This window comes from Amblyomma americanum, chromosome 2, assembly GCF_052857255.1.
Source record: "Amblyomma americanum isolate KBUSLIRL-KWMA chromosome 2, ASM5285725v1, whole genome shotgun sequence".
Lineage (NCBI taxonomy): Eukaryota > Metazoa > Arthropoda > Arachnida > Ixodida > Ixodidae > Amblyomma > Amblyomma americanum.
In genome coordinates this window covers 124,500,994-124,521,526 of record NC_135498.1, presented here as the reverse complement: position 1 = coordinate 124,521,526, position 20,533 = coordinate 124,500,994, and the positions used below count along the sequence as shown (strand labels likewise).

At 48.6% G+C, this 20,533-nt stretch overlaps 1 protein-coding gene across 1 annotated transcript in view; it reads right to left on the bottom strand.

The window, feature by feature from the left end:
• The window catches only part of LOC144120057 (solute carrier family 22 member 16-like), a 32,883-nt gene extending 12,683 nt beyond the window's left edge, over positions 1–20,200 (bottom strand). Inside the window, exons 1-2 of the mRNA XM_077652528.1 lie at positions 19,850–20,200; positions 3,439–4,132 (exon numbers count right to left, since the gene is read on the bottom strand). Coding sequence (XP_077508654.1) covers positions 3,439–4,132; positions 19,850–20,200 — 1,045 coding nt within the window. The remainder of the gene's footprint in view (positions 1–3,438; positions 4,133–19,849) is intronic.
• Between the last annotated feature and the right edge of the window lie 333 nt (positions 20,201–20,533).

Sequence of the window (20,533 nt, the reverse complement as noted above, 5' to 3'; positions counted from 1 at the left end):
CCAGGGTTCTGCAAAAATAATAATAATAATTGGTTTTTTTTGGGGAAAGGAAATGGCGCAGTATCTGTCTCATATATCATTGGACACCTGAACCGCGCCGTATAGGAAGGGATAAGGGAGGGAGTGAAAGAAGAAAGGAAGAAATAGGTGCCGTAGTGGAGGGCTCCGGATTAATTTCGACCACCTGGGGATCTTCAACGTGCACTGACATCGCACAGCACACGGGCGCCATAGCGTTTTTCCTCCATAAAAACGCAGCCACCGCGGTCGGGTTCGAACCCGGGAACTCCGGCTCAGAGCAAAAAAAAAAGAACAATCAAATCAAATTTTGGTTGGTCAGGAGAGATTGCTCTTCCGTGCCCGTCGTTGTGTTCTAACAGCCACCTGCATCGATTTGCAGCACGGCGCCAGCAGTGATATGGTAACTTCTTGCGATCTTTCAATGTACTGTAGAAAATGACCCTCTCTGCGTAGAGATACCGAAAGAAGGCCACCGGGCGCCGCTGGAAACCATTAAGAAATCACGTTCTACCCTCAGTGCGGAGCTTTAGTGTCCCCACAAGATATTAACGCGATCGAATTATGGCTTTCGTTCTGCAGAATATCTGGAGTCGTCGTCTGTTGCGTTCAGAGCGGAAAATCACTGAGGACGCAACCTAGGAGAGCCACTTCCGTCAAGTGACCTTGAAGCGGCATCACAACCTGACCACCGGATAGTGAACGAACTGACCACCGTGCCAGGTAGCAGTTTCGGTCAGGAGAGGTTGCCCGAGAATAGCAATCGGGGTCGCTGAAGCGCATCGCTGAAAACCCTGCACCAGTGCTCCAGGAGTGATATCAAAACTCCTTGTCATTTATGAATGCAAAGTAGCGAATGACCAATTGCACATATATGGGCATTAACCCATTAAAGCTGTCGCGTCATACCCTAAAGGTTGATGAAAAATGTCCCTTCCAATTTTTGATCACTGGGCTGCTGTACCATGCTCTGGCATCCAAAAAGCCCTAGGGAACGTTCGCATTTCTCCTCCGTCGGGATTCGGCCGGCGAAGCGTAATTTCGTTCGCATGCAATCGTGCTTGGCGATTGAACTGGCAAGGAGGAAGGTGCTACCCGGCCTGCATTGCAACATTGGCCGCCAGCGCCCGGCTGTCTGTCCTTGAACATATATACCGATGCTGATAAGCAGCTCAGTCATGGAACAAATTACTATATTTATGACCTACTGTACGCACGAAAACAATACATTTAACATATACTGTGATTCAATATGCACAGAGGCGACGTTGGTTTTTTGTGCCAAGGCAATATTCCGATGGATATACCAAGGAAGGTCTTGCAATGTTTGTGTTTGAGATTGGGATTTGAACCAGCCGCAGCGCTAACAGATCTGCATCCCTGGACATTGGGCGAGTGCGCTAGTCGATATATCGCCGCATCCGAACACGCCTCGCGTGAAACTTCAAGATACTCTCAAACTGTGCATTGCACATCTTCTTCTTTATCAATTAATAGTACTATCACACTAATATTCGAGCCTTGATCTATGGGGCAGTAGTGGCAGTGATGCCTGCATGGGTTGGCGTTGACAACATTTCTACAGAAACGCGGCACTGTAGCATAGGCCGCCGGCGTAAAGAGGGCAAATAGGCATGAATGATGAATAAGTTGGAGGCACTAAACTAGCTCCCAGGGTCAGTGGACACCTCAATCACGCTTTCAGGTATGTGGCAGTGGTGTCCACCTGAAAAATCTGTGCCTCCGCACTATTTTTCGTGCTAAGCAATGATAACCTGCCAGCCATTTTTGTTACGAGATATATAAAAAGAGACAAAATACCCCTCAAAATTTTGCCATTTATGTTCTGCCACAGCTATGGAGCACTAAAACATAGTAAAATATGCTTTTCTATCCTTTAAAATGTGATGAGAAAGGAAATTGTACAATTGATTACATGCGGCTAATTGCACATAGGACAAGTCCAGCCTACTTCAGAGGCGTTGCGACCATCAAATGCACATATTCTTCCGAGACCAGAGCAGGAGTAGTCAGTCTGAGAGATACACTCGTAATGCTGGTTTGCCATCAATAGTCCTTCCCGACCGTCGAGAATGACGGCGATACGCAAGGGGTGAATAAAGTGAAGATATGCAGTCTTTCGTTGATTTTGGGTCGAGTTGTCGACCTGTTAAAGAAACCGTAGCTAGTCTACGCAAATGTACTCTGTGGTAAGAACTGAATAAACACAGAAAACAAATACGGAACCATAATGTGCTGATCTTCAATTGAAGCCAGCACCTCCAGCGGACTTGTGGTGTTTGCGTTCCTTCTTACTCTTATGCTTAGAAGAGACTTGCAGAGGTGACGCAGTGTTTTGAGGAAGCGATCCGGCCTTTTGTGTAGGCGACACAGCGTCTTCCGACGGCGATGCAGCATTGTCCATGGGTGATCCAGATTCATGCGAAGGTGACGTATGCGTAACAAGAAGCGATCCAACTTGTTCCGAAGGGGATGTAGCAGTTTCCAAAGGTGACCCATTGTTCTGTGACGGTGATCCAGTCTTTTCCCTTGCACAGCCCGGCATCTCATCAGCTTTTGAAGACGACTCACCAGTTCCCAAAGGCGACCCAAGGTTTTCAACACGTGCTCGAGTCACTTGTGGCGGAGAACTGGCTAACGCAGTGGACGCCGCTCCAGATGTCACTGCACTTGCCGCATAAGACGCACCAAGGCTGGTCGACCCCCGATTTGATTTTCGATGCCCATGCGGCTTTCTTGACTTTTCAGCCTTCGCAGACGACCGACACGGATGGAGAAAAGTTTTCAGGGCCTCCTTACGCTGCTCTGCGTCCAACGGGCCCAGATCCGCGTCTTTCTTCTGATGGGAGAATATCTCGGGAAGCCACTGAACTGCCACCGCGCTCACCAAGCTCAGCACCGTCATGACCACATTGAGAGATAATATGCGCTGGTCTTCGGTGAAGGCAATAATCAATGTGACCAGGAGAACTCCGACGCGGCCGACGGAATAGGATATGCAGAATCCTACGCTTCTTATTGCAGTAGGGAAGACTTCGCCGGCATAGGTATAGTTGACGCACATAGCCGCAGTAGTGGCGGTTAAGACCATTAATTTGGACAATGGCATCGCGATACTGAGCTTCAATTCGTAGGAGACTGTTTGAAACGCACCGCAGACAGACAGCAGCGCCAGCACTACGGACAACGTGAATCTTTGACCTCGTCTTTTTAGGCTATAGTAAAGTGCGATGAGGAGCAAGATTTTGAACAGGTGCGCCGAAACTTCCCAGTGGGCTTCGAAACCCGTGTGCTCCATGCGTGAAGCATAGTACGCAAAGTTCACGCCAAACCAGGACAAAATGATGGACACGGCACGCCGGCGAAAGGAAGCCGAAAGCAATATGCTTTCCGAGGAACCTGTCCCCGCTCCAGAGGCTGTCTCTCGCTTCTCCAGCTGCCGCTTCAGCGCTCTGAACGTGGCTCTGGCCTTGGCTCCATCCACTCCGTTGTACTTTGCTACATGCAACACGGTGCTCTCAGCCTGGCGAATTCTCCACGTGGCCAGCTGCCAGACGGGGGACTCCTCGAGGGAGTAGCAGCAGGCCAGCACAATGGCAGAGGCCGCGACGAAGAGTGCGTGCGACAGCCTCCAGCTAGGACGGAGTAGCGACAGCAGGGAATACAGTACAGGCGGCACTGTGGTACCGACAATGTTCGCCAGAAGGATGTACAGTGCCCGGTGCTCGTTTCCCGTCACTTCGTAGAGGACGATGAAGTTCAACACGCTGGTCGCGCTGGTCGCGGCGGAGATGATGAATCGGGCCATGAGGAAGGCACCCAAGGCCTTCGTCGTACTTGCCGCCATGCTGGCCAACAGCATGGTGGCGGCACTGGCCAGGATCACCGGCCTGCGCCCCATGCGGTCTGCCATTATGCCGGCCACAGGCACCAGACACAGCGGACCCATGATGTACACGGAGCTGGAGATGGAGTACAGCCACTGGTGTTCGCACACGAGGTCCCACATGCTGACGACGCTGTCACCAACATCCGTGGCGTTGTAGTCCCATCGATTACAGGCAACTTCGCGGCGCTCCTCTAGGTTGTCGTCCTGAGAAACGAAAAAAAAGAACGAAGCCAGACTAAATGTTGAGGGCAGAGCTATTCCCCAGTGAGAATATAAAGGAATGTTTAAACAATAACCTAACATAAAGCGTGTGCAAAGTTCGCCAAAAAATTTTACTTTTTTTTATTTATTTACAATCATACTGCAGGCTGAGCGGCCAAGCAGGAGTGACACACAGGTGTACAAAATACAAAACAACATGGAAGTACAAAGGACAAAACACATCAACACATCGCAGCACCACATGGCAGCAACACATGGCACCATATGGTGTGGGCATAGTGACAGCACAAGGATTATGCGTCTCACAAGCCCCTTCTTGTTTTTTATTCAGGCCATGCACATCATCGCTGCAGAGTGTTCACCATGGCAAACATACTTCGGTTTTCCTGTCGAAGCGGCTGAGCAACACGTACCCTGGAGCAGCCAGTCAATGGACAACACCTGCGGAACAGAAAATCCGGACCTGCGCACTCGGAAACTTCAGCTTCCTGATTATCGCCAGCCGCCATTGCCTACGTCATCAGCTTGGATGGCTATATATATTGTAACGGAAAACAGGGAGACAGGTCGCTAACCAGCAGAATACAGCAAGCAGCCAGCCAGCCAGCGCGAGACACTTCAACGTCTTCGAAGACACTTCAGCGCCACCTGAGAACACCAGGTGGCATTACTCCCCCTCCAAAAAAAAAGAAAAACAAAAGCGGGGTAGCAGTATGGGCAGTGGAAAGAGAAAAAAAACAGCACAAGCACACAAAAATGTACAAGGGAGGTGGGCGAAGGTGTCCCACGCGAAAACTAGCAGAACACTGAGCGTACTATCCATTACCGCGTGAAGTAGGGTTTCATGCGGACAACGTGCACAACCTCAGAGCGGGGTGGACGACGCTGAGGCTGCACAGTCCCGTTAGGAAGAACTTCGTAGGTCACTTCGGTGACGCGGCGCAAAACTCGGTACGGTCCAAAGTAACGGCACATCAGTTTTTCAGACAAGCCTGGGCGGCGTACCGGGGTCCACACCCAAACTTGGTCTCCCGGATGGTATTCGACGTGCCGATGACGGAGGTTGTAGCGGCGTGCATCCGTGCCCTGCTGCCGCTGAATGTGAAGACGGGCAAGTTGACGTGCTTCCTCGGCGCTCTGAGCGAACTGCTCGGCGTCTGGCGTGAGTGGGTGGTCATCAGTGCTGCATGGAAGCATTGCATCCAGCATCGTCTGAACGTCACGTCCGTAGACCAGACGAAATGGTGTAAATCGGGTCGTCTCCTGGGTGGCCGTGTTGTAAGCGTATGTGACGTACGGGAGAATCTCGTCCCAGGTTTTGTGCTGCGAGTCTATGTACATTGCGATCATGTCGGCGATCGTTCTGTTGAGTCTCTCTGTGAGCCCGTTCGTCTGTGGGTGATAGGCAGTAGTTTTGCGATGGTTCGTGTGACTGAGCTCGAACACGTCGCGCATGAGCTGTGCCGTAAACGCCGTACCTCGATCAGTGATTACGTGGGACGGTGCGCCATGACGCAGCACGATTTGTTGCATAAAAAACTGGGCGATCTCAGATGACGTACCGCGCTGCACCGTTTTAGTTTCCGCATACCTTGTTAAATAGTCGGTCGCGACTATGATCCATTTATGACCTGCCGATGACACAGGGAATGGGCCCAGAAGATCGATGCCGACTTGATCAAAAGGCGTCCGAGGGGGTTCAATAGGTTGGAGCAAGCCCGCTGGCTTGAGAGGAGGCGCCTTACGACGTTGGCAATCGCGGCAGCCTCTGACGTAACGCTGGACGGCGTGAGAAAGTTTGGGCCAATAATACGCCTGGCGCACGCGTGCAAGTGTGCGGGCAAAGCCCAAGTGGCCGGAGGTCGGCTCATCGTGACAAGCAAGAAGGATATCGGCGCGGAGATCTGCCGGAACGACGAGGAGGTGCGCTCGGTCAACAGTGCTGGAGTTTTTCTTAAACAAAATGCCGTTCCGGAGACAGAAGGCCGGCAGGTTTCTAGAAAATTGTCGGGGTACGACAGAAGCTCGGCCCTCCAGATAATCAATGATAGGTCGCAGGTCTGGGTCAGCTCGCTGGCGGGTCATTAGGTCTAAGGCGCTGACAACTCCAATAAAACCACTCTCGTCCTCTATGCTATCATCCGCTAACCCGACGGGCGCGCGAGAGAGTGCGTCAGCGTCTTCGTGCGTCTGGCCAGATTTGTGCACAATGGTGTAATCGAATTCTTGGAGGCGGAGGCTCCATCGGGCTAGGCGCCCCGATGGGTCGCGAAGATTTGCAAGCCAGCACAACGAATGGTGGTCGGTAACTACTTTGAACGGGCGGCCGTAGAGGTACGGACGAAATTTCATGGTTGCCCACATAACCGCAAGGCATTCTTTTTCTGTGGTCGAATAGTTTGTTTCAGCGCGAGAAAGCGTGCGGCTTGCATACGCGATGACCCTTTCCACGCCACCTTGGTGTTGGACGAGTACGGCGCCGAGGCCGACGTTGCTCGCGTCGGTGTGGACTTCGGTTTCAGCCTCTTCATCAAAGTGCGCAAGAACAGGGGATGTTAGCAGTCGTCTGCGCAGCTCGGCAAAAGCCTCCTGCTGCTCGGCAGCCCACACGAACTGTGTATCATTGCGCGTGAGGTGGTACAGGGGTGCGGCAATCTTTGAAAAGTCGGCGATGAAGCGGCGGTAATATGCGCACAGACCCAAAAAACGTTGCACACTTTTCTTTGTTGCAGGAACAGGAAAGTTGGCGACGGCAGCAGTTTTCTCGGGGTCGGGCTTAACGCCATCGGCACTCACGAGGTGACCGAGAAACTTCAACTCTTTGTACCCAAAGTGGCACTTCTCGGGCTTTAGCGTTAAGTCGGCCGATCGGAGGGCATCTAATACTGTCCTCAGGCGTTCAAGGTGTTCGGCAAAGGTTTCGGAAAATACGACGACATCATCGAGATAAACCAAACAAGTTTGCCATTTTAGTCCAGCGAGAACGGTATCCATCATCCGCTGGAAAGTTGCCGGCGCTGAACATAGCCCAAAAGGTAGCACTTTAAATTCGTACAGTCCGTCGGGTGTCACGAACGCCGTTTTTTCGCGGTCCCGCTCGTCGACCTCTATCTGCCAGTACCCACTCTTTAAATCAATGGAGGAGAAGTACTGGGCGCGACGAAGTCTGTCGAGCGAGTCGTCGATACGAGGCAGCGGGTAGACGTCTTTTTTGGTGATGTTGTTCAGTTTCCGATAATCCACGCAGAAGCGGAGTGTCCCATCCTTTTTCTTCACCAGCACGACAGGTGAAGACCAGGGGCTGCTGGAAGGTTGAATGATTCCATCTGAAAGCATCTCCTTCACCTGCGTTTGGATCGCCTCACGCTCCTTCGGTGAGATACGGTACGGCTGCTGATGGATGGGGCGGGCATCGTCGGGCGTAATGATGCGGTGCTTGAGAAGAGCCGTTTGCCGGACTTTCGACGAAGAAGCGAAACAGGAGGAGTATTCAAGTAGGAGGGCACGTAGTTCTCGCTGTTGAGTCACCGAAAGGTCCGGGCTGATGTCAAGGGATGGGCGCACAGGTCTAACAGCTTCGAACGCGAAACATTCAGAAACCTCCGCTAAGGGGTCGGCGAATGCGATGGCAGTAGCACGAAAAAGGTGCCGGGGCTCGTTAGAGAAGTTAGTCACCAGGAGCTCAGAGCAGCCGTCGCGGAGATGGATGAGACCTCGCGCTGAGCAGATGCCGTGGGTGAGCAAAAGGGACAGGTTGCCCTCTGCGACCGCTGTCCCTTCACGTAGTCCGTCGCAGTGAACACTCACAAAAACGCTGGCGCGTGGCGGAATCCAAACGCTCTCGGCGGATATTCTAAGGGCGGCGCGGCGTGGACAGTCCTCGGAGTAAACATCAGCTTTCTCGGTAGAAAATGTGACAGTGCGCTTTCGGAGGTCAATAATAGCTCCGTACTCTCGGAGAAAATCAACGCCAAGGATACAGTCACGGGAGCAGTTCGGTAGAACTAGGCAGCTGACAACAAATGTGGAGCTGCGAATTTGGACTCTTGCTGTGCATAGGCCAAGCGGAGTTACGACATGTCCGCCAGCCGTGCGAATCTGCGTGCCGGACCATGGTGTCATTACTTTTTTTAAGAAGCGCCGCTAGCTTTCCGCTTAAAATCGAGAAATCAGCGCCAGTGTCCACCAAAGCACTAACCTTATAGCCATCGAGAAGCACGGGTATATCCAACGAGAATCGATCTCCGAGTTCAGGTACTGCAGTCGTTGCCTTTAAATCGCGGTCGGTCGCTGTTCGCGTTGTCGGGGGGTCTTGTTCGTATCGATTGCCAGCGGCCTCGCCCCCTGAGGTCGCTCTCTTTAGTTTTCCCGGCGGGGACTTGGCGACCGTCTCTGCGCCATCCAGGAGGAGCTTTGGGGCTGTGGCGAAGGTCGGCGTGGTGATGGAGACCGAGACTGCCGCTGGGGAATTGTCGCCATGCGCTGCTGGGCTACGTAGTCCTCGATCTCCCGGGGTCGTTGACCTCTTGGTGGACGGGGCATGTCGATAGGGAACCCCTGCAGCCCAAGCTGTCGATACGGGCACTGGCGATACAGATGACCGGGTTCCCCGCAGTGAAAGCAGAGACGCCGCCGATCCGGAGCACGCCACAGGTCCGTCTTCCGCTGGGGTGATCGTCGATTGTCGATGTAGTACGTGTCGGGGTGTGCGGAAAACAGCGAGCCTTGATTGGACGGAGGAAACTGCGCCGAAGAGGGCGCAGGACGTTGCAAGGCTTCAGCGTACGTTGGACGACGGCACTCCGTTGGTAAAGGCGGCGGGTCAACGGACGGGAACGAAGGTCTCAAGGCTTGAACCTCTTCGCGGACCAGGCTAGCGAGAGAGCCGGCCGTCGGCAGGGGAGCACCGAAAAGCGCCTGGAGCTCTTCGCGCACAACGGAGCGGATCAGGTCGCGGAGAAGACCAGGGTTAGCCCCGAAGGCAGGAAGCGGCTCTGTAAGTGAAGCGGCGAGTACCGGCCGGTCGTAGGTGGTAGACCGCCGCAAGAGCATCTTCTCCATCGTGACCGCCTCCGAGAGAAACTCAGCAACAGTCCCAGGTGGACTGCGCACGAGGCCAGCGAAAAGTTGCTCTTTAACGCCGCGCATGAGATGGCGCACCTTTTTATCTTCGGGCATGGCCGGGTCAGCTCGCCGGAAGAGCCGAGTCATATCCTCCACGTACATGCTTACAGTCTCATTCGACATCTGAATGCGAGACTGCAAAGCCCGTTCAGCCCGTTCTCGACGATCCGTGCTAGTGTAGGTCTCCAGCAGGCGTCGGCGGAACTCGTGCCATGATGTTAGGGCGTCTTCTCGGTTTTCGTACCAGGTACGTGCACCATCCTCGAGACTAAAGAAGACGTTTCGAAGTTTAGCGGCGTCGTCCCACTGGTTGAATGAGGCCACGCGTTCAAACTCGAGAAGCCAGTCCTCTACGTCTTCGAGCTGACTGCCGTGGAATGGTTTGGGCAGTCGCGGATTCTGCAAGGTGTAGTAGGCAGCAGCTGGCATGACAGGTCGATGGGTGGGTGCTCTGGCAGACTCCAAAAGCCCGTGTTCGGGAGGTAGGCCTTGATTTCTCCGGCTAGCACGGTGCACGGGGGTGTCCACTAGCGAAGGACTGGAGCCCAGGGTATCCGGAGGAGTATGAGACATATACAGGGATCTTTACCCAGCGCCTACACCAAAATATGTAACGGAAAACAGGGAGACAGGTCGCTAACCAGCAGAATACAGCAAGCAGCCAGCCAGCCAGCGCGAGACACTTCAACGTCTTCGAAGACACTTCAGCGCCACCTGAGAACACCAGGTGGCAATATATATGGACCTCCCGTGCTGTGCAGTCAGTGGGCACGGCGAAAGCACAAGGATCATGCGTCTCACAAGCTCCTTTTTGTTTTTCATTCAGGTAAGGGACAACCGTCCTGTTCACGCTTACCATAGTGACGATGTATGTCTTTTGCTTTTGCCGTGCCCACTACCCATGAGCGGAGTGCTTCTAGCAACTTACAATTGTTTCGTAGACTTGCTCTGTCCTTGTGGCGTTGTGGAACCTAGTCGTGGCCCGAATACTACTGAAACTATGCTTAAACAAATTATTGATGAACTGAGTGAACTGAAACAAACCGCGTGATCTGGGAGTCAACAACTAAGCGAAACAAATGCTAGGATGGCGTCTATTGAAAGGAAACTGAACAAACTCATCTCAACTGTCACTGATTATTTTCAGAGAGTCGATGAACCGCAAAACACTGTCTAAACTTTGCTCCGGAAAGTTGACGACTTAGGAAACGGGAGTATGAGAAACAATCTAATTGTCTATGGCGTGAAAGAAAAAATGAGGAGCAACACCTGGACATAGAAGCATTTGTGTTTAAAAAAAATTTAAGTGACATACTGCAGGTGTCTAACGCATCCATTTAACGAATCCACAGAATTGGAAGACCCGCAGAAAATAAATGCCGCCCAATAATCTTTAAGTTGTTGGACCAAAAGGACAAAGGTAAGATGCTTCAAAACTGCAGCAAACTGAAAAACATGGAATACAGGATCTGGGAAGACTTTTCACCACGTGTTCAGTCGATACGCAAGAAGCTTTGGGTCATCGCCCATCAGCAAAAAGTAGACGGTGATAAGGTCGGGCTGTTTTTTTACAAGGTAAAAATAAACGGAAAGCTGTTTAGGTCGGACGAAACTCTGGCGAAGAGGGTACCGCTAAGTGGTGAATGACCAGCCAGTCAGGTCTCTCGTAAATATGGCAGAAATGCGCACACGGCGGGATTACCCAGCCAACCACTTTTTTTTCTTGAATATCAATGTCAGAAGCATAGGGAATAAATATGATGACCTAGACGCTCTCCTTACCTCACACGATCCGGATGTCACAATAGTAACCGCAACGTGGCTTAACGAAGCAATTCCAGATACAGAAGTAATACGCAACACCCACGAGATAGTACGGCACGATCGCAGCACAAGTGTAGGGGGCGTAACTGCAGCGATAAAAAAGGAATTAGATTACAAGTTTATTCCTCATAAAACAGGCATCGAAATGGTTTGAATCATGCTTCGGTTTTGTCATCTGAACATTTTTATTGGTTTTGTGTACAGGCCCCCCCGCTGCTGATATTTCGGTTCTTGAACGATTGCACGATTTTATGGAAGAATATCGTAGACGTTAAACTCACATATTGATGTGTGTTGAGTTTAACTTGCCAAGAATTAATTGGGAACTCCTGGCGGGAGAAACTTCATGTCAACATGCCAATCTTTTGCTTGACATTGCCTTTGGATTCCATTTAAAGCAGGCCTTGCACGGGCCGACAGGTATCGCATCAGGTGCAAGCTCGCTTCTTGATCTTGTGCTTATTAGCGATGCCATTGAGAGACTAGGTTTCTCTATTGGTATCATCCCATGTATTTCTGACCACGAAGCAGTGCTCTTCAAAAGCAACATGGTGTGGCCGCCTGGCCTTGAGTTAAGAAAAGCCCTTCTTGACTTTAACAAAGCCCTAGACGAAAGTATTTTAGATTTATTGGAGCAAGACTACGGTCAATTCGTCGAAAACCACGCGGCTGGTCTCATGAATATCAATGACCTATCGGTGCACTTCAAGAGTATTGTACAAGAATGAATAGCAAGATACGTGCCGAAGAATTATAGAAAAATTAATCGCACTAGTTTATGGATTACGCGTGAAGTGATCCAGATTAAATTTCGTATCAAGCGCCTAGGGTCCACACGATTTAGAACAGGTCACGTTTCTTTGCAGCCCCTTGGCATAGAGCTGCGCATGAAAATAAAACGATCTAAGTATAACTTTTGTAATGTTAAAATGCGCAAGTTTCCCACTAGAGACTCCGCAAACTTTTGGACACACTTAACTCAGAAGAAGGATCCAGTCAGTAAAATTCGTTCGAATCACGGGGAAATTAATGATCCTTATTGCATTGCATCAGCTTTGAATGATTACTTTTCTTCAGTGTTTGCAACGGATATGAGGTATACCCCTGAATTTCATCCTCCGTGCCTTATCTTGCCAGACTTATTAATATCCGTGAAAGGAGTGGTTGCTGCCATGTTTATTTTGGACGTAAGAAAGTCTCCTGGGTGAGATGCAATCCCAAATACGCCTCTCTTCCGCTACGCAGAATGGTGCGCTAAATACCTTGTGGTCCTTCACAATGAAAGCTTTTTAAATTCTGAAGTTCTATTGATATTAAGGTTGCACAGGTCATCGCCCTTCACAAATCCGGCGACAAACTACAGGCCAGGTTCACTATTATGTGCTTCGGGTAAGATTATGGAGCACTTCATTTTCAAACACTTAGTCTTTTTCAGAAAGTAGCAACTGCTTTTCTAGTCGCCAGCATGGGTGTCGGCGTGGCCGGTCCACTGTAACACAGCTAATTCACAAAACCAATGAATCCTTGACATGCCTTGATAACGGCGGGCAAAGAGACGAAATATTTCTATTTTTCGCGAAGGCCTTTGATCGTGTTTTGCACCGTAAGCTGATGGTAAATCTCTGAAATCTACTGCAAATACAGCGTCTTGTTCAGTGGCTTGACTCCTACCTTTCTGAACGGCACCAGTAGGCACAGATCTCTGGTTCTAACTCTCCATCAGCTTCCCCCATCAATTCTCCTCCAAGGCTACGTCCTTGGGCCACTTCTGGTCCTTATTTAAATGACTTGAGTTTCGATTACCCAGTGCGATGCCGTTTTTTTGCTGAAGACTGCGTTGTATACCTACCTATTCAAAATGCTGAGGATCATTGTATACTAAACGACTATGTGTTATAAGTTTCGAAGTGGTGTCTGTCCTGGGAAATGTCTTTAAACACTTGACAGTGTGAAAAAATGACAATTACACGCAAGAACCATGTTCATAATTACACATACAAAATTTATGGCACAGCCATTTCTCGTGTAAATGAATACAAATACCTGGGCGTTGTATTTAGCACTATCTTAAGCTGGAGCTCGCATATCGGGCATTTGGTTTCAATGGCGTCCAACAGGCTTTGGCTGTTAACAAATCGCCTAAAGCACTGCACAACGAAAACAAAATTAACCGCCTAAACTGCATTACTACGCCCATTGCTGGATCATGCAGACGTTGTTTGGGAGGCGCGCACCAAAGCAGTTATAAATCGCATCGAAGGCGTGCAAAAGAATGCACTAAGATTCATACAAAACGCGTATGGTAGACACCTGTCTGTCACTAATGTAATAAGGCAATCTGAACTCAAGACGCGTCAATCCCGCTGCAAGTTACGCTGTTTACAACTGCTGCATGGTATTATTATAATTTAACAAACATTAATTTTGGCTCTTACATGTAATATAATACTTTTGGCCAAACACGCGGCAAACACAACTCGACCATAGTAGTGCCACGATGCCGAATTGAAGCTTACCAGTTTTCTGTCTTTCCAAAAACAATATCAGAATGGAACGGGCTTCCGCGTAACGTGGTCAGCTTGACAAACCAAGATTATTTCTTATCTGCTGTCGTGTCTCTGTTACAGACGCAGTGTGTTTATTCATGCTCTTAGTTTTTGCATAATTTTGAGAAACGCAGAGTGTTTGCTCTTGTTTCTGTGCTCCCTTTTTTATTTTGTGTTTGCTTGCTTTGTTGCATCGCGTTATGCAACCTATGTATACTTGCTCCACTCCGGTTTTGGCTACCAAATGGCGGCTGGCAGTATTGAATGAAAATAAAATAAATTTGGTAGGCCAGCGTAAGCGGTTATTACTACACACGAAATACTTGTACGACCACAATCAAAACTGACATTCAAGAACACGTAGCAGACAAAATTACTTAACTCGTTATAAGCGTAATTCCAGCTTATCTAAAGATTGTAGAGTAGAAGTTGGCAAAGTATTCCAATCTTCAATTGTATTAGAGAAAAAGGAGAATTTGTATAAGTTTGTCTTTGCAAAGTGAGGCGCCATGGAGAGGGCATGAGAGCGTCGTGTCTGCGTGGAAGTGAGATGGTGAACGTAAGGGCTAGGGTCTAGTGCGAGCTTTCGATTAAGTAAGAGAAATAAAAATTTGAGACGGAGGAATTTTCTTCTTGCCTTGAGTGTGTTAATACCATTTTCTGCCATTATTTCAGATGCCGAATTGGTGTGACCGTATTTCGAATAGATAGAGCGTACTCCCGTCTCTGAATTTTTTCAAGAGAATTTATATTGAACATCGCAGGGGGGTCCCACACAATGCAAGTATATTCCAGCTAAGGCTTTATAAGTATTGTGTAAGCGAGAAGTTTGACATGAGCGGAACTATCCTGAAGCTTGCGCCTGAGCAGGCATAGTTTGCGAAAGGCTGAAGAGGAAATGTTATGAATATGTGTGTTCCACCTGATTCGATTATTTAATGTAACGCCGCGATGCTTATATTCCTCAACTTCATATAAGCGGCGGTCGTGGACAGAGTATGGGTAGTGAAGCGGGTATTTTCTGTTTTGTTATGCAAACAAAGACGCATTTTCCCGAGTTGTAGGTTTTTTCGCCGCATATTTTCTCAGCGGGCCAGTGGCACTAGGCTCAATATTGGACCGCGCACGTCACTGACACATGGGTCAGTTGCGCGATCGTTCGCCTGTTCGGTGCCGCTCGCCGGACTATAAATTTATACATTTTGAGCATGAACCCTACATTTGTATTGCGTGGGCTGCGAGGATACGACAACCAGCCCACAAGGCAACCGTTACAGAAGTGCTTTTATTTCGAATAAGGTCCGCGAAGGGCTCACGCCTAGGGGCCAATTACACAGACACAGCGGCGGCTAAGCAGAGACACGCACTTGAAGGTATACGTTGTTTGCTCGCAAGGAGGTGCCATGTTTGCATGGAGGAGCTCCTTCTAGATTTGATGTGCGTCCACATGCATCAACCACATGCAGAGGCGTTTTAACATTGACAGACAGCGGCACTTGCTGTTAAAACCGGCTAAGCACTGACGAATGAGGCACACAGGCACAGCAGCCCGTTAGCCGAGAAGGTTGTCGGGAATTCCTTTCAGTAGATTTAGACGCTGTCATAACAAGGAACTGATGTTTCAGTTACCCCGTGACAGCTACATAGTGTACATATATTGCGCCTGCACCCGAATTACTTCTCTTGATATTGCTTCTTGCGCTAGTCTCACATTTTAGTTTACTCCTCCCCAAGGCACACTAGGCACCAGCAACCAGTGTGGCAATGTTCCAGTTGTGCAGAATAGCAAAAATGTATGATCAGGGGAAAACAAGAAATAGGAACCGCGCGGCATATCTCACAAACGTGTGTTATGGCTCGTTCTACTGTGCAGCTTGCATGAAATGCAAAACTTAACCACACACGCAGACAAGGTTATTAACGCAGCTATTTGCTGCAATGCACCCACATAGTCTTCGAATCGCCACTGGAGCTGCGCTTCATGCATTGTGCCTTCACTTCGAGTAGACGCATACGTCTATATTATTTTTGAAGTTTCACTTTTTATAGCAGTTTTCTCCTGTCGTAACCATAGAAACAGTTTAATGAGCTTGCACTAGGAAGCAATTTTGTTGTTTCAATGAGTGAACGTTTTCATATAAGACAGTATGGATGTTGTGTTTTTGTTATATTTCTCAAAAGAATTCCACGTAAGTTTTCACTTCAAACAGTTGAGCCAATTATATCATCGCCCTCTCCTAGTTTTCAGCAAGGAGAGAACGCTACCATTCAGTGTCATTGATGTCATTCGCATCAAACACCACAGTTGGTAAATAATTAAATGAAACTATTGTTTACAGTAAGTGCGAAGTGGCACTTATTAGTGAAAAATAACACTCCCGTCTTATGGCACTCGCCGGTCACAACCATTCCAACCCCTACATCACAGCAATCCCACAAATTCACTCGCAAAACAATATCGCCCTTATTAAAGCACAGTGTAGAAAATACACCCCGAAACTCCACCAGTGCTGGTGAACATCCACGCACAGTGAAACCTCAAATTAATTAATTACAGAGCACCTCACAAAAAGATTGTTCATATTGAATCCCTGCAGAGGTACAGAGTACAAACAGCACCTGGTTTGAAAGCAACACGCAAAACATCAAAATAAATTATAAAATGTGATGGCAGTAAATGGTATGGGCCTTCATAAAGCCGCGTGAAGCCTTCTTCACAACATAAGTGATTCTTAAGTTACAAAACCAAAGCAAAGCCTACCAGATACAATGCGTGGTTGACATTATGTTCCAAAAAAAGTTTAACTGATAAGCAAACATTCATTCTGGCGGCGTTTCACTGTATGATGTGGATATGTAGATTGTGGTCGTACTTTACAATTTTTGTACATTAGGGATAACTTATGTAGTATTTACCATTGTGCGTTGTGTTGTGCTTTAAAGCACATATGCAGCTAAGGCCATCATGCGCCAAGAACAAGGAAAATAAGAAAAAATATTTGAGTTTGTACAAACTTCATGCAACCCGTTCATGCAAATTTCCGTTGTACGAACTTCATGTAATCATTAAAGGCTAAATTTACTTTCTTGATTTCTTTGTCACGAGCTCGAGCAGCGCACAAGTCTACTGTCTCGTTGCCTTTTATTCTGCTATGACTCGGTACCCAGCAGAGTTTTATGTTTTGTCCTTGAGCTGTGCGTTTTACTATGATGTGTATGATATCACCAAGTACCATTATGGAGGCACGCTATACTAAGCTGCAGGATGGTGAGTGATGATTTAATAGTTTATGAACAACTTGTGTGAAAGGCAGTGTCAACTAGGAATGCACATAACCTTATTTTCTGAAAGAACTCTCTCAAGAACCTTGCCATGTACTTTTGTTCATTCAAGTCTTTCAATGCCTGGAATGCAGCGGCCTCATAATATGCACGAATACAGCAAAAACAACCACAACTGCAAAAGGCGATGTGGCCTCTTCTACGTGGCTTTAAGGCGAGCTGTGTCACCTGCCCGCTGTTCAAGTCGTGTGTGAATATTTTTAAAGAACTTTTTGCGTCTTAATTGGGCACATTGTCTCTAAACCATCTATCGCCCCCAGCATCACGTACATGAACACGAGCAATGCCATCAGGAGAGCACCCCATGAAAGGGAACTGGCGTGAAGTGATACCTTTCTTGCATTTGTGAAATACTTGGCTCTATTTCTTGCCATTTTTGAATGAAAAGAATACATTGTTATCATTAGTGGTTCAAGAAACCATGCCTAAGGTGCCGATTGGTTTGCTTCTCAAGATTTCTGTAAGGAACGAATAATTGTGTGCTGTGTATTTTCTCTGAAGATCAGTTGCACAGAGTACAGGTGTGTAAACTATACTTGCAGTGAAGCGGCCTTGCTGATATCTAAGCCACTCTTGAGAATTTTGCGTGTCAAAGACTAGATTTGTCGATTGTCACTCTCTTTGTACTATATCGTTCACATACATGCCTCAAGATCTCTTCTAGCCTTCTGCATGAGCTGTTTAACTTGATGCATAGGCACCTCCAGCAAAGCAGTTCGACATGGATGATGGGTGATGCAGTGTGAAAAAAAGAAACACCATCAGAAAAGGGAAATTTATTAGCTGTAAATGAAGGAGAACTATAGGCTCTGCAAAAAGCGCATAAAGTAATTTTATGCGCAAAGAAAGCCTTGGCAAAGAACCCAGGTATGTAACCTGTCTGATTTCTAGGTCAATATAAATTTAAAGTGCATACAAATCCAACAGTTGCGCAAAGAGGTTGCCAAGCGAAATCGGTGAAAAAAATGTTTCTTTAATCTTATCACCAAAAATATGTGACGTTTCAGAAAAAGTAAAACAACAAACTACGTGCCCGCAGGCCCACAATGAAGACAGTCGACTTCTTCTACTACAAGCTTCTGCTGAATGTATTCCGAAGTATGTCGTTCAAATCGCATGTGAACACCTGTTTACTGGTGCGCTTGTGAACACAATGCCTGCGCAAGCGAGAACTCCTGAGGCCTCTGGTCGAGAACGAGTTTTTGGGTTTTGATAGCTATGATGGATACAGAAAGAAAAAAAAACGCCGCGCACCACAAGGACGTTTGCCGAGTATCACCTATGACGTTCGCGTTGTCACAGTACGCGCCCGCGTATACATTCTACACTGACCTCTGCCACCTCCGCTTTCTCAGAATGGTTGCCGCCATTTTGGTTTTCCTTTAGCACAGGTAAACTCAAACGACTCCGAGAGCGACAAACAACACGATCGATCACGCAAAAATTTTATCGAACTACTATCCACGCACAGGGCGAAATCTCTTCAAAACCATATTTATCACTGCGTGATCGCGTTGCACACAGTCACATCCCGACTTATTTTGCTGCCCCTGACCTATACAGACTGCTACATGTTCTCAACTGCGAACACAACATGCCGTTGACTCGACGTGCCCACTGCTGACTGCTACCAAGAAGTTGGCGGCAAAAACGCGACACACAAAAAACGCGACGAACAGAGCCTCCTCCAGAGAACGGGGCGCTACTTTCTCGGTAAATAGTGGAAAAGTCGCTAAAGTCCTCACCTGTAGCAATGGATAAGCACGGTGCCAACACGTTTCCGTTTGTCACACACATCGGCGACACAGGAACACTTCGGCTTCTCCTCGGTAGATTCGTACGTCTGTTAGCGCGATTTTGCTAGGATCGACAGCCACGTCGTCGCCGAAAATTTGGTGTGATAATCTCTGGTGCCCTTAGAGAATGTAAACCTTAAGCGCCCAGCCTCAAAGACGCGATAAGCCCGCACAAACCAGCGTGAATTATGGCAAAAGCAAGGAACGCCCCTACATTCGTAAGCAATTAGCTGTGCTTGAAGGCACACTCAGCATTTTTGCCAGTCTTCGCAGTGCCGCGTGAAGTTGAGTTTGGTGGCGAATACACGGCGTTTCAGCGGGAACTATAAAGATACCTAAAAATGGGTTCGCATGAAAAAATATTTTCAGATGCAAGGTGCCAGCTGCGGTGGACTTTCGTTACTGTAACAGTAATCTTGGTTATTAAGTTACTAAGCATCATTAATTAACTGTTAAGCAATTAATTCTGGTGGTTATGGGGAGTTTTATCAGTTTTTGAAATGATTGCTCAAACTGTTTAACACGAAGAAATCCAGCGCTTTCTTGCGCAGACAACAAACTGAGCCCATAACCCGCGGCGGGAATTAGACGCGCACAACACGTCCGTTAATGACGACATACAATGTCGACGGCGCCAAATTCGAACCGCTGCGACATCTGCTGTTTGCGATTACCGAGACGACGTTCTAGACGACTTGCCGTCCTAATCACGGTAACGTCATGGACCGAGCCCAAACGGTAACATTTTTATGGGCGGGTATTTCAAGACTGAAATACTTTGACAGCTCCACCAAACGTGAAGTCCTTGAGTTTCTTATACACCTACGGCTCTATAAATCAGAACGGCATTTAGATATTACCGTATCATTGGAGATTAGTTGATAACATTCCATAGCTGTGCGCAGGGGAGGCAGACCGCAAAAAAGCTGTTCTAGGACAGTTGCTGTGCGGAGGAAATATCGAGACAGAGAGATAGTATGTTGACGCAAGAGAGGAAACCTCGCCCGCGCAACTAATGTACCACGAGTGGAAATACCGACACATATGAAATACGCAATCTGACTCACCGGAACCGGTGGGCTGTACACGGTGCAACTGCTGAAGCTTCCGTCGGCCAGCACGGGAATCGCCACGTTTCTCCACTGCTCAACGGGCCAGTCGCGGAATTCCGAAGGCGGCTGACACCAGTGGTCCACGGGGCGGCCGATGAGCCGGTAGGCGAACGCGTGTATCAAGAGCACGATCACGGCGAGGGTAGTGAATACTAGCACCGAATGCTGGAACCGTCCGTGGCCCAAGATGACGTAGACGTTCTCTTGAATGAGGGCTCGCGAATCAGTGCTCATGAAGCCCTCCAGAAGGCTAAGAGCTGGTGATTTCACTCCCGCGTCCGAGCCCACATCCTCTTTTGGGGGCATTGCCTAATCAGGACGGACGTAGATGCCGTGGGAGTGGATAAAGTCCTACCGGTGCTGTCTGTGTGCTCAAGTACGAGCGCAGCTTGCGCGTTAGCCCTCGCGGAAGCTTCCACCAGCAAAGACTCAATACCTAGAGACCGCACTGACCAGTGGAATTACACTGCAGTGGACGACAACGAATGTGGAGTACAGTCAGCACTATGACGCCGATGACTTGGCTTTAGAAGAGGGTCCACTGGAAAACCCGGCCGCCGAAGAGGTGCCGAGAGGCCGAGCGCATCAACGTCACCTGCTTCTTCTTTGCTGGTCTGGCAGTTTCGCATGTGACGCGTG